This window comes from Tinamus guttatus, unplaced genomic scaffold, assembly GCF_059628265.1.
Source record: "Tinamus guttatus ecotype Peru unplaced genomic scaffold, ASM5962826v1 Tinamus_guttatus_pri_ptg000138l, whole genome shotgun sequence".
NCBI lineage: Eukaryota > Metazoa > Chordata > Aves > Tinamiformes > Tinamidae > Tinamus > Tinamus guttatus.
Window position 1 is genome coordinate 5,074,697 of NW_028288672.1, and position 14,873 is coordinate 5,089,569.

The 14,873-nt window shown below is 35.9% G+C and overlaps 1 protein-coding gene across 1 annotated transcript; it reads right to left on the reverse strand.

Annotated features, from left to right (window-relative positions):
• Nucleotides 1-1,564: 1,564 nt before the first annotated feature.
• ASB15 (ankyrin repeat and SOCS box containing 15) lies at nt 1,565-14,192 on the reverse strand. The gene is made up of 10 exons (XM_088521892.1): nt 14,009-14,192; nt 10,815-10,952; nt 9,362-9,414; nt 9,127-9,258; nt 8,541-8,699; nt 6,300-6,545; nt 6,007-6,178; nt 4,885-5,455; nt 4,173-4,326; nt 1,565-1,737 (listed from the first exon to the last, which is right to left on the reverse strand). Exons 2-10 carry the CDS (start codon nt 10,925-10,927, stop codon nt 1,565-1,567), a joined length of 1,773 nt encoding a protein of 590 aa, XP_088378018.1. The 5' UTR covers nt 10,928-10,952; nt 14,009-14,192.
• Nucleotides 14,193-14,873: the final 681 nt, after the last annotated feature.

The following is a 14,873-nucleotide window of genomic DNA, read 5'->3' on the forward strand; positions in this document are numbered from 1 at the left end:
AGAACTGGACACAATACTCCAGATGTGGCCTCACCACGGCTGAGTAGAGGGGCAGGATCACCTCCCTCGACCTGCTGGAGACGCTCTTCTTAATGCACCCGAGGATCCCATTGGCCTTCTTGGCCCCAAGGGCACACTGCTGCCTCATGGTCAATTTGTCATTCACCATGACACCCAGGTCTTTCTCTGCAGAGCTGCTCTCCAGAAGGTCAGTCCCCAGCCTGCACTGGTGTCTGGGGTTATTCCTCCCCAGGTGCAGGACCCTGCACTTGGCCTTGTTGAACTGCATGAGGTTTTTCACCGCCCAGTTGTCCAGTCTGTCCGGGTCCCTCTGGATGGCAGCGCAGCCCTCTGGGGTATCTGCAAAGGGACAGATGTAGCTGCCTTTGGAACTGGAATTTACATCTCTAACTAAGTTATTTGTGGCAATTAATACAGCAAATAAAAAAAAAAGGGAGAAATTCTGAAGATTGCCACTAGGTAGGGCAGAAAGGTACTTAAGCTGAACTTTTGTTTGTTTGTGTGTGAGAGAAAGAGGAATAACCATGATCTAAGTGTTTTACTATGCTCGGACTTAGCACAATATAGTGCTGACATCCGCCATATGAAAAAAATGATGAATTTAACGGTTTGTCACTCTTTTTTTTCCCTTAGCATACAAAGAGGAAGTGAAATCCACTTTTAATAGAATAGTTTAAAGACTATAGTTTAATTCTTTTCCTCCAGGCATGCACAGAAATATTCTGTCAAGTGCATCCCAGCATGGCTAAGAATGTTGTTTAGTCAGGTTTGGAAGTGACCTGACAAAACTCTGCAGGAACCATAATTAAATTTATGACATTATTTCTCAACTAATCAAGCAACAACCTGCTGCTTAATTTCCCCTCTCCCCTTTTTTTCTTGTCCATCAAAATCCACTTTTTCTTTTAAAAAGCCTACAGAAAAACTTTCACTCTGCCAAGAATTATATGATGCTGCCCTACATGTACAGAAGGTTTACTTGAGAACATACACTCTGACAAAATTGCAAAAAAGAATCTTTATTTTTTTGAGATTTTTATAATAGGATCATGATTTTCAAAATACAAAATGTGTTATATTTCAGGCAAATTAAATGACAGAGAATTGCAGTTAGTTAGTTGTTTAATTTTCATTGCCAAACTAAATTACACATTTATTTTCCCAAATCAATGGATCCCCAAAAAAGAGAGCAGCAATCGTTAAGGAGTCCATCAAGAAAATTCTTCTTAATCATTAATTATAATTTTTATCCTTTATATACCTAAACTCCTATTTAGTGTTTCACATTAGTCTCTTTAGTCTCTGTATTCTGATTTTAGCCTCTTTTTGGGCAACACAATGTTGAGTTAAAACATGAAGTTTTAAATTGAGCTTTAACATATCATTCTTTTTGGAAGAAAAAATAAAGATTGTTCCCATAGGAGACCTATTTACAACAAATATAATCGTGTTCTGAATTATAAAACAAACTAAACAATTTTCTGATTTGTCAAAAATAGTGAAGAAATCAAATAACAGATTGTACACAGTTATTTTTTAAAAACTAATCTAAATGTATCCCTTTTCCATACAGATCATATTCTTTATATAGGATATAGTTCTTTAGAACTGGTGGAAGTGGAAACTTCTTTGTGGTTGACAGTTTCTGGAGTCTCCTTAATCCCATGAGTTTACGTATTTTCAGACGACATAGATGCTTCAGTGAGCGAGGATTATCTGAGAAAACAGCAAGATAGAAACAGTGGGAAAAACAACGTCATCAACAATGATACTAGTCCAGTTCGCAATCTCAAAACATGCTCGGAAAAAATTAACATCAAAATCTATTACCTTGGAGTGCTATTAACTTGCCAGTTCGGAATAAAATACCATTATTTTTACTTCCAAAATGCCATGTTACATGCTGCTGATATTCATAATCAACCTTCTGTTTTCAGCTAACATCTGCCTAATGTTACTGTCCACTTTGCAAACATGCACATGTTGCTGTATCTTCAAAGTCTCTGAATAGCTAAACCAGGACCTTATTTAGTATAATAAATTATGAGAGGTAAAAGATCTCACCTCTTTTCTAGATGCACAACTTAAAAATATGGATGCTGAGGCCAGTCACGCAAACTATGTGGCACTCTATATTTCTACAGCAATAATGAGGCCCCAGGGCCAGATCATATCATGCCTGGGACTCTTGAGTCTTCCAAATAAACATTTAATATGAGAATTTACACCACTGTAAGTGTTCAGTATAATTTAGCTTTCCTAACAGATCAGTGCATTTCAACATATTTGAAATATCAGTACTTAAGATAACTAAATTATTTTGATGTTCCTGTGATAACAAAGAGAAAGATTTCCTCTGCATGCTGGTATAAACTATCAAAGCAAAATTAAATACAGCATATAAGCTTTAATTCTAAATATTTTGCTCTTAAATGGTCGATGTTAAATCAAATCCTATTTACAAATTTTTAAAAAAGTTAAATAAAATTAATGAATGCAAAAATTACTGATTATATGTTTCCCTGGCAGAACAACACACAAGCGAAAATAAGGAAAAGACAGATAAGAATAAAAAAAATGTTTTATGCTAGATGTGTTAGATGACACTTCAAAGAATTTTATCAGTAAATATGCAAGTTTACTAAAAACTTGCATTACGATTCATTATCTAAATTTCAAAGTCATAATTCCAGTTTATCATCTGGATATTTATGCAGTATTTTCCAATGCATTTAACCAACCATTATGCAAAGCTGCTACAGTCACGTTTATACCCCGGTATATAAACATTTTCAACATACCAAAAGAAATCGTCAGATGATATTCTAAGGACAATTAGAAATTCATTCTTTCATTGAATTTGGGATTTCAAAATATAATTACAGTAGTGATACCATAATTTTAAATAATAAAAAATAAAAGGATAATTGCTTCTGTATTACTATCTCTATCAACTATCCTTCAAAATGTGGGCCTCAGTTATCCCGCATGCACATGCAGTCACATATTCTGAGTTACCAAGTGACTATGTCAAATTTTGCAAATCTGAATTATGAGTTAAATGAGAGGCCTTTTAAAATCGAAGGAAGTTGCACTATTAGCTTTGGTGCTTCTCAGTTTGTTTTCCTCAGGCCCATTTATTAGATGGGAAACGTTTAATTTCAGCACTGAACTGGTAAGGAAATCAAATCTCCTACATCTCAAAGTTTTCTCCTAACATGCTGACAGATCATGAAAAGATCTACTGTACCTAGGAAAAACTATATACAGCTAAGAAGTGCGATTCACCTAAGTAACTTATGGTAACCACATTATAAATGTCCTTTAAACTGAATTAGAGGTCCACACTTCTCTTGTAGCAACGAAGGGAAATAATCACCTCAATCATTCATCTCATCCTAACATACGTCCACAGCAGAGGAGAAGCTTTCCCCACAGAGATAGCTCAGACGTAGACATCCATACTGTAGATTTTTAAAGCTAAGGGAGGTGAAGCCTATCTTGGGTGCCATGAAAGGGGGAAGGCCCAGGATAATTTGTTTTAAAAATATAAGCATACATATGAAATACTTTTCAACTATTGTATAAAAAACGACAACCCTAACTGTACTTCACGACAGAGTTTGGAAATGGTGATACAATTGTTATGGAGCACTCGTCACCATCTATAATCCTGAATATTATGGGATGTAAAACCTGCTCTTATGATACTGCTCAAACAACTTGCAGAGCTGAAAAGGATCGAGGGAACAAAAGAGAAAGACAGGCCAGCAATATTCCTCATTAAAAAATGTATCTCACAGCTGTACAACGGCTGGTGTCTTTAAAATGCATGGGCTAATAAGGTGTTTGAGAAGCACCTCAACAGTCCCAGCTAACCCTAGGGGCTTCCCACAGAACAGTAACATCCTCTGTGAGAGCAATTCTCAGCAGCTGTATGTTTGCTATATTCCAGTGAAGGCAGCTAATGCATGATTAGTGGTAACAGGCAAAGATCTGTCTCAATCTGAGAAATGGATGAAGGGCAAAACTTTCATTTTTAGTAGTATGCTGAAAGGGACTATAAAATATTCTGGTTGAATATGGCTCCGCAGAGACATTTAAAGTCTCTAATAAATCATAAAATCATTAAATGGAGGTTTGATATTTACCCAGTATCTGCCGTATCTCTGGCCATTCCTTCTGGGTTTCCAGGACGAACTTTATTTTTGTGCATAGAGGAACATAATCCATATAATCTATGAAAATACGAACCACTCTTCCTGCTAAATGTTTCAACCAAGGAACAGCAATAAAGTCACAGAACTGAAAAGGAAAACACACCAAAATTTCAAAGCCTGTGCAAAGGAATGCCAAACCCACAAATTTTAAAGCAATTACAGAAAACAATCAGAGTACTAGAAATAATTTTGACAATCATAAACTAACACCTAAGAAGGTTCCTTCAGAAGCCATTTGCTTCCATGCTTAACTTCTGTGATTCCTTGATCTGCCTGGACAGGCTTGGTGGCCAATATCTGTGATAATATTGCTATAATTTCCTACACCATTCTGCCTGACAGTTATTTCTCTTTGGAAATACATCTACTCCATTTGTCGTGACAGAAACAAAAATTCCAATTTCTTTCTCTATGGCTTATCTCTTTCTTCCTAAATCTCTAAGATACAAGCCTAAAACTAAAGTCACTCCTTGCACATAATTTTCTCCATCTCAGGGTCAAAACTGAAGAAAGACTCTTTTATATTATAGGTCTTCTGAAAAGGGACTTTGCCTGTATGTTAATTGTGCACAATTACCTGGGAATTTTAAAACTGGTTAATGAAAAAAAAAAAAAGAGAGAAGAAAGTAAGGTACGTATTTACTAGATTATCCTTAATCACAGAAGAAGTCCATCCTGGGAGAATTTCTTCCTCTGGAGTTGACCACACAAAGGAATTTCCAAAGATATCTTGATGCATGCAGTCAAAGCACATTTCCACATTGTATCCATGGTTAAGCAAGAGCCTCAGCATCACCTCATCATTCAAGGCATACTGAATGGCACTGGGGAAATGGGTATCATTGACCAGCATAAAGTAGCAGTTGACGTTCGCTCCATAGGATAGGAGCAGCCTGACTATTTCATGATTACCAGCTCTCACTGCCACAAGGAGACAGTTTAAAGGATCCTTGTTCGGATTTGCTCCTGCTTTGAGTAATATTTCAGTGCAAAGAATGTCATTGTTAGAAACAGCAAAATAGAGTGCCGTTTTCCTTTCGTCATCGTAACTGTCTGAAATGTGCTCAGCCAGCAGGGCATTGACATCGAAGTCACTTTCAATGAGGAGCTCTAAACATTGCAAATTCTGGCCATCTGCTGCTGAGTGAAGAGGACTTAACCCACTTTTCTGGATTGCAGTTTTGGATGTCACTGGAATGAGATATTTCAGGGCCCTAAAAAACAGTGAAGAGAAGTAGTAAGGAATCACCCCCTGCAAGAAGAAAAGAGACCATCATCCAGCTTTTTGCTAAGGCAGAATCTTCAGATGATTCAAAAACATAAACATCTATTTTGAGCAATGTCAAATGGCACCTTGTGTTAATTTGTTTCAGTGGTTTTCACTTAGTCCTAGGCAGTAAGTTTTCCATTTTGTAGTTTATGCACTAAAATAACATTTTAAATTTAATTCATATTAATAGATCACAGAATCACAGAATGGTTGGGGTTGGAAGGGATCTTTAGAGACCATCTAGCCTAACTCTCCTGCTCCAGCAGGGACACCCAGAGCATGTGGCACAGGGCGGCATCCAGGCGGGGTTTGAAGATCTCCAGAGAAGGAGACTCCACAGCCTCTCTGGGCAGCCTGTTCCAGGGCTCAGTGTAACAGAGGTGCTTCTGAAATATAAATGGTCTGTACATTTCCATGTTTAACACAGTCTTCCTCAACTGGACCTTGAGTCACAGAGTGTCTTAAAGAAAACGTGAAGCCCGAGCTCATACTCACAGGTAATGTCCCTCATAAGCCGCTTTGTGTATGGGAAGCAATCCTGCCTTATTAGGCACATTGCCACTTCCTCCATACTCCAGCAGAAGTGCTATGCAGTCTGGATCACCTCCTCCAGCAGCTTCAAACAGTATCGATGAACCGTCATCTGCTAAGGCCTGGACATCTCCACCTTGAAGGAGAGGGAATTTATTTTTATATCCCAATTAATTTGCAGCTCATCACAAAAATCGGGCCAAATTACCTACAGACAATACATATCCAGGTGCGTTTTTTTTAACCTGACCATATACCTTTATGAATAAGATGCTCCAGCACATCGCAGTGACCATATTCAGCAGCAACACCTAATGGTGTTACCCCATATCCATCCTTAAGGTTCACATTTCCACCATTCTTCAGCAGAAGAGAAACAATATCTTTGCAACCCTGTTTTGCAGCTTCATGCATTGCTGACCAACGTCTCACACACGGCTGGTGGATATGACAGTTATGTTCAATCAGAGTAGACACCATTTGAAAAGAGCGCCTTCTTACAGCTTGAAAATATTAAAAAGGGAAGAAAATAATACAATTAAACTTTTAGACATACTGTCTTCAAAGTTAAAAGATGATTTAGTAAGTCTAGAATAGTTGGTTTTGTTTAGTTTTGTTTTTTTGTACTGATATAAGGAAGTTAAAAATACTTCCCATTCTGGAAATCTGAGAATCAAACTCATTGATAAGTAAATGGTGATAGCCACTACACAGGAAATCAAGATAAAATACCATAATCTGTAAATTATGTCAGTTTTGAATATCTGGGGCAAAACCAGCGTAAGTTAGATTCTGAGAGAGAAGTGACTTACAGAAAGAAAAAGCAACAATAATACAATATTAGAGCAGTCTTTTGCTTTTAATGATGGTACAAACATTACAGTCCTGCTAGAAAAGTACACTTTAACTTAGTCATCTGCTGTCTCTAATCCTAGAGTGTGCTCTGTGGCTGCTATTAGTCAAAGTACAACTGAGACCTGTCACTTTTAGAGGCCACATTCTGTCTTTTTGAGATTCCCAGTTTGAAGTTTTCAAGGATAACTGCAACAGGATTTGCGCAAAAGATCCAGAGTAAGAGTCTAATTTCACTTCCGATCTGTCCATTGGAACAGTGGGTCTGACTGATGACAGAACTGAGAGAAACCAGCACCCAGGATTAGCAAATTTAACTTTTGCGAGTGTCCCTCTATACAAGTCAAAAGTTTTGAAGAGGCAACAGTCTTCAAAATTATCCAGTAGAGTATTACTGAATGAGCCTGAAAGCAGAAGTTATCCCACTAAATACTTGTTCAGCATTTACCTTCATGTGTACTGAAGAACCCCTTAAACCAGTCTTAGCATTCAAATGGGTAACTAAATCAAAACTAATTCTGAATATCATCTATTAAAAGTGCTTAACCTTTCTGTTATGCTGAGTCTAAGACTGAAATACATGATAGCACATTTCAGCACAAAGATAGCTGTCAACTTAATATTTAGGAGTTTGTATAAGGTAATGTTTATGGAAATAAATTGTCATTCTTTCAGTTAGTGCTGGTTGTTCTTTTCAGGATTCAAATAGCAAAGGATGAAAATAGTGTAAAAGTTTCAGGCTTAAAACAGCTGTAAAGGAAGTCTCTTTAGGGCCTTAAAATGCTTTAGGGCCCTAAAATTTCAATACATTAATTGCACCTGAATCAAAGTCAAAAACAGCTCAGAGAACTGAGCATTTCAATACTGATATTTATATTATATATTGTATTTTCTTACTTAGTATAATAGTATTTTGTTATATAGTAAATTAGAATTGTAGTAATTTATTTTCAGAAAAATGAATAGATTTCCATTTTCAACAGGAACTGGAATCTGATACAGCTAAATTACTCTTATATGATAAGATACAGTTAATTCTATCTGCTGCATAAAATCTTCTAAAAGAACCACTTTTCCTGAGGTATTGTTTAGCAATGTAGTTGAAACTCATTTTCAATATAAGAGGGAGAGAAATGAGCTTGTTGATTTTGAAATCATTCAATAGAAATAAAAATATTCAGTATAAATTACAGGCCTGAAAGTTTAAGCAGCAGCCTATTTTCTACAGTACTCATACCTTAAGATACACAGGACCCAGCTGCTAAAGGCCTTAAGATATCTGAATGCATGGAGAAATTGTCTTGAAGAAAATAAACTAGTATCAGTCTCTTAAGAGTATCTTTAGGAGCAAAATCTCAGCTTGGTGATCACCTAGGGCATAACTAGTGTAGACGGAATGCTGGGCACATTTTACAAAGTGTTGGATATTATTTTCATCTAAAAAGATGGTCACCATTGTAAATACAAGCCAACAGGAGTATTTAGATCAGCAGAAATTATTCACAGATATAAGGATTTGCAAAAATGGGCCTAAATTCCCCTTGTTAAGAGTCAGTTCTTGAGTCTGCAGAAATGGATGTGCCAGTCTAGCTGATGAGAAGAACTACATTTCTTTTTGCTTAAACACGGGGAAAGGATGCAATTACCAATAAGAAGTGGAGTTTCTCCTTTGTCATTTGTGGTATTTGGCCAAACACCCTTTTCCAGTAATGTTCTCACATTTTCCACAAAGCCAGCTTTTGCTGCCAGAGTTAATGGTGTTTCTCCATCACATGTTTTGTATTCCCACATGGTTTTATAAGATGCTAGAGTTAATAAAAGGAAGAAAAAAAAAGATAAAAGTAAAGCATGAGGCTGCTAGGACATTGATATACATCAGAAATTCTTATATGCTAAATCTTTATGAAAATTACTTATGCTTAACTTAATCCAACTAGTACTGCCACAATGAACTACTGAAGATTACATTGAAGAGTAATTTTTGCTTTCCCTATCTATAGATTTTTGAACAAAGCCTTACAAAATTATCCATGTTCTTTGCTCCTGTAAATTCATGTGACCTCCCCAAACCAAAATTTGACTGATATTTATAGAACGTAGCAAGATACTCCATGGAAGAATATGTTCCTACTTTCTTTATTATTCATTCTAGCCTGTTTCTGTGCATGCTTGCTTATTTTTGTTTCTTTGCTGCTCCCACTGTCTTGGGTTTTGTGTGACATCTTTACTCACCATCCAAAATGATTTCAAGTATTTGCTGAATTGGCTGAGTTGCAGCCTCATGCAGTGGGAACCACCCTCTATCATCAGCTTCATCCAAAGCATATTTCTTTTTCACAAGGTCTTGGAGCCCAAAAACTTCACCTTAAAAAAAAAAAAAGATAAAAGATAAACGAGATACAGTTGAAAAGAATACGCTGAAAGCTCAGAATTTTGCATAAGGCCTATTTTATTTTAGGAGGTTTACCTTGCTTTATGGCTCTTACAATTTTCCTGTTTTCCTCACTAGGTGGTAAAAATCTATCAAAAAAAAAAAAGGAAAAAAAAAAGCAGAATATACGAGATACAAATAGTAGATGCATTATATGAAATCATTTATTCAGTTTGCCATTTGCTTCTCATCTGAGCCTGCTTTCCTCCAAATACATTAGTTGCAACCTAGATTTGCCTTGTGACTTCTTTAGTTAGTGGAACTTCAAAAAAAAACAGAGTTCCCAAATTAGATGCAATTCATGTTGCAAACTGACCTCATGAGGAGCCTCCAGAGTGTATTTTTCATGGTCCTTTCCCTCCCTCCCACTCTGCTGGCATAGCAGATCCCAGAAGGAGTTGTGAAGTGACAAATCTTCTAATTGGAACAGAAATAGACTAAAACGGGTATCTGCCACCTGAAGAAACCTCTTGAGATTCAGCAACATTTGATAGTAAATGATAATTTGAGGGCACAAAAGCATCAATATTCATTAATGAAAGAGAGCTTGATGGCATAAATGTTATGATTTTCCCTTTGTCAAAATATTGACAAAATGAGTTGTCAATATTTTTAACAGTATCATTTAAACCTGCATGTAATAGAATGTCGAACTAGTTGAACTAGTGTTTGCTGCTGAGTTATTTAGGTGCTAAATACACCATAATAACCAGACTAGAAAAAAAATTTGAAGGTTTTAATGAGAACCTTCAGTAAAAAGAGAGACTTCAATCTTAAAATAGGAGTCCCTCATTTACAGTATTTCTGCCAAAGAATTATCTTAAGACTATGTTTTGTTTCAAAACTATACTTTTTAAAAGAATGCAAATGGCCTAAAATAACTAGAAGTATTAGTTTAGTTTAGCCAGGTGAATTTAATCTTCCTAAATTCTCTCCGTGAGCTCTCAAGAGACCTGTTGCTCTAGAAGGCAATTCAGCACAGATACCACATTGCAGAATGCTGCCCACAGAGCACAGATCTCTGAAGATCTCCAACAGGTAATTTTTGCCATACTGAATGGCTTGGCAGAGGTCACATTTTCTTGTCAAAGGAACTGCTCTTAAACAAGATCAGGTATGGATCCTTCTGCGATCATTCCTGAGGGTTTTTCTTGTTATTTTAGTTTAGGTTTTTGCTGTATGAACAGTTTGAATGTTCATGGAAGGGCTGGAATAAGCAAATGTGTAACTAACAACTCAGGTGTTCTTGTCTTTTAAAGTTGATCTTTTAGAAATTTATGAGGAAAAAAAACCCACATTTTATTCTGCTTACATCTTTTCATCATTGCTTCAGACAATGCTTTATTGAGAGAGACATGCAATGGCCACACTAAGAAATCTTTTGGGGAAAGCACTGAAGACTTAGCACAAAGCACTAAAGCCACAGCAGTGTCAAAGCACTCTACAAATACGTCATAATTTGTTCCTGTGTGTATTGAATTCACAGTACCTGTCGTTATAGCTGGAAGATCCTGGTGGCTTGGCTGTGTTTGATTCTTGAATGCTGAGCTGTATGGCATACTCAGTGAGCAGGTGTTCAGCCAAATCTTCACTTTCGTCCATTATTTATTATGGAATGATGAGCTATCTTGAAACAAAACATACTTACTAAGGGTCATATGCTACAGAAGGTATGCAGAAGGTTTCTTGTAATAAAATTAGGTGTTTCTATTGATTTGTTATAATTGAATAATACCTTGGCTTACTTTACTTCTATTTAAGAATGATAGAAAAAGAAAAAAACACTGGAAACATTTGAATTGGAGTACTGGACAGGCTGTTTGGAAAAGCTTTTTTTATTATTAGCATATTACATTTATCATATACAAACAAATATTAGACGATTTTTGAACCATGAAATGAGACTCCCCTTTAGGAAGCTAAGATCATCAAAACAGTGGATATATGATTTCCACAAAAGCATGAATAATGAAGAATAAACAACGTTAAGACCCTAATAATGATTCCTCACCTAACATAGGTATTCGCAAGCCTATTTGAACAAAATATACACACATTTAAAATTTGTAGGAAAAAAAAAAAGAAAAAAAAAAGGAGAATTGTGTATATTATGTATAGAGGAGGTCAGCTATTCTGAATCAAATGTGATCAGTTATAAAGATTATCACACATCAAACTTATTCAGCATTACACAAAAGTTATTAATTGACAGAAGCTTTGAACTAGTTTTTTTTTCATGGAAAAAGAACATTTTTTTTTTTTGCTTCCTTCACCTAGTGTAGTATTGGCAGCAGGTAAGTGATCCACCAATCAATACCATTTGGACACAGAATTTCAGACTGAGAAAGCCCAAGGCATCTCATTACAGTTTGTGTGGTGGTGGTTCATCACCCAGTTCTGAATTCAAAGGAACTTTACCAGATAGTTTTCAGTCGCAACCTGTATTAACGCCCCCTCCACCTTTCCTGGTGCGTAACAGACTATGGGGATGTCTTCCCAATTAAAAAAAAACATGGGATTTGAGAGAGATAACATCAAATGCAAAAGGTAATCATGTAAATAACTAAAGAGTTTCACACACTACCTAATGGTGAATCTACTGTACGTCATGGTCGTGCTCAGAAGTTCTGGAAGTTGTGATCTGGCACAGAAAGCTTTAAGCAGAACTTGGTTCCTTCTGCAAAAAAAAAAATCTGAAATTTTTCAGAATTTTGATCAAGTTTCCTGTCAGATGCAAAACAGTATGAACCTCTCCATAATTTTAAAAAGATTTACAAAGATGTTCTGAAGCTCTTGTAATCAAAACAAGATTATGAAAGCTTATCGAATTTGTTGCAGCAAAAAGAATTAAAGAGTTTTTTTCTCTACATTTTTCCCCAATTTTGCTTTATGCAGAAAGGAAGTTATTCCTCTCAAACTTTTGAGATGCAATACGAAGTATGAGAATGTCAAAAAAACATCTAAAGGAAGCAGGTTAAAACCTATTTTCTAAATGATGTTACAAGTTTCTTGCTAAAAAGAACCTAAATTTTTCCCTTTTTTGGTACCTTTTATTTTTAGAAAACCTTCCGTTTGCAATATTGGTGCATTTTTAATGCTCTCCCTTTGTGTTGCTGAATTTTGTGAAGCATCCTGCTTATGAAACAGGACAAACTGCATCCTTACGGGTGAACTTCCATAATCCACAAGCCCTCCTAAAGTTGCAGTCCATAAGTGAATCAAGTTCATTATAGTCCATCATAGTATATTTGGTATATTCCTGTTACTTTATTATTCATAAATGTTCCTAACACTTTGTAACAGGTTTAAACTTGTGAGGTGATGAATACCCTCTAGCTTCACAGATTCCTAAAAGGGATAAGAGCAGACAGCATTTTGCACGACAACCCTAGTTACAAATTTATCAAGAAAATCCATGTCTTTTGGGAAAACATATATTGCCTGCCTACCTCCTCATCTCTGAAGGATTATAAAAACAAAATAGTTAACAGCTCATCATATACATTGTTTTTTTGCTGGTTTTATAGCTTTCTTACCTATTTGGTCAAGTACCTCTTTGCTGTATTTCCCATAACTGACTATGCCAGAGCAAGTACCGAGCTCTGCTCACATACACACTTAGCTAGAAAACCTCAGTTTAGGACTGCTTTCGTAATGTTGTATGTACTGTTTTCAAGATACTTTATCCCACAGAAAAAAAAATAATAAATATATATATATATATATATATATATATGGAATATATAAAATGGAAAAAGAAGGTAGAAAGTGACTGTGACATGGTAGAATAAATATGATAAAGCAAATAGCTCATCATAGCACAAGTGCTGGACACATTACTAGAGGTTTAGAAATGCTTTGGGAGCTTGATTTGCTATATCACTGCTGGTAATACACTGTGCTGAGGTGACAAGATCCAAATGAAGTGTGGATGTTCCACCGGGATCACAGAGGAATAGAACAGTGGCTGGAACACTGAGCAGCAGTACAAACATCTCTCTTGCATGAGGTAGCAGTGAAAAAGTTAAAATGCTCAGTAGCAAAATTTTATTTCATTTGCTCATGGAAAATCAGGGGTTTTTTTGACCACTGCAAAATACTAGATCATTAGAAACCACTGGAAATGCTTACTCCAAACAAATTTTAGTCTTTGTATCACCAAGACTATTTTTCTGTAAACACATTTTGAGTACGGTGTTCTTTTTCTGATTTTGTTTTTTTTTTTCTAAAACAAAAAAATAGTTACTTGTTGCTCTTAACTTGGTATTATTGGCATACTTACCGTGAAACAGAAATTCAGTTTTTCCTAAAAAAGATTTCGGCTTTCCTGAAGTTACTTTTGTTTTCATTGCAAAAGGTCTGAAATACTTGCTAATCATGGAAAATTGGGTCTTTCTGTAGAGAGAAGCGTGTCAAAGATTTATCACTATTAAACACACAGATAAAAAATTAAGGTTATGTGAGCATTAATGTTATTCTAAATCTTATCTTTAAAATAAACTAGGCAATCCTAGCTTAGCTCTCTATAAATAGAAGCCCCTTAGGCATGCAGTCCCAAAGAGGTTATTCGTAACAATAAAATAATTAATAACAGTCTAAATTTGGATTCAGTATATTAACTATTATTTACAGTTTCAAAGTATTTCAGTACTAATCAAATTGGCGAGCATAGCAAATTCTCACCTTTTCAACCCATTATCTTGTCACTGTTACTCTTGGGCCTGCCTTTCGAACAGCCAGGAATAGCGCCCTGCAAGCTGAGGTGTCCTGTGATATTTCTAAAATTAAATACACAGTTGCTAGTTAAATTAAGGTCTGACCTTGTACAACTGTAATATAAGTGTGCTCAACCCACAGGAAAGTATTACACATGACTTCTCTAAAATCTCATGAAATTTAACACGAGGTCTGGATGGCACAATGAGATTATCTGTGCCTTCATTGGCTCAAAAACTCTCATTAAGAAAACACATTATTTGCAGACTTACTCTCACTGGCTGTATTAAGAAAATCTGGTAACGTATTTACATAAATTGAAATAAAACACATTTGAGGTCTAGTCTTGAACTAGTCTTGGATCTTGCCACATTACATCACTGAATACTAACCACTTGCTCTGAGGCTTATACACAATGCTTCATAGATTCACTGTCAAGGATAGTACTTATTTAAGTAGATTTAAAACCTTGAAACTGGACAAATAAGCAGGAAAGAGCGGCACAGGCAGTACTGGGGCAAAGCAGAATAACCCCAGAATAATATTAAGAACACGGTGCCCACAAGTTAAAACAAAGGGTATAGGGTGAGAAGGATTATGGGTTTTTTTTTCTCTTGCTAGACAGACATTGATGTAATACTTATTAATTTGCCATCGTTTTGTTTATAACCAATTGGATAAAAAGAAATACAAGTTTGAACAGTCACAAACTGAACATTACAAACTGGAACAACAATCTTCCAACTAGTCTGTGTCTACAACTGGTCTGATGAAAAAAAACTTTAGACTGTGGATTCTGAGGAGCCCAGTAAATGGGCAGATTGGAGCAAA

Excerpts from the sequence above, each read along its gene's own strand:
- ASB15 (XM_088521892.1), bottom strand. The coding sequence starts at position 10,927 with ATGGACGAAAGTGAAGATTTGGCTGAACACCTGCTCACTGAGTATGCC. Across the intron at positions 6,546-8,540 it reads AGAAACTCCACTTCTTATTG|CTGTAAGAAGGCGCTCTTTT; the intron begins GTAATTGCATCC and ends AATATTTTCAAG. Across the intron at positions 4,327-4,884 it reads CTGTGATTAAGGATAATCTA|TTCTGTGACTTTATTGCTGT; the intron begins GTAAATACGTAC and ends TTTCCTTTTCAG.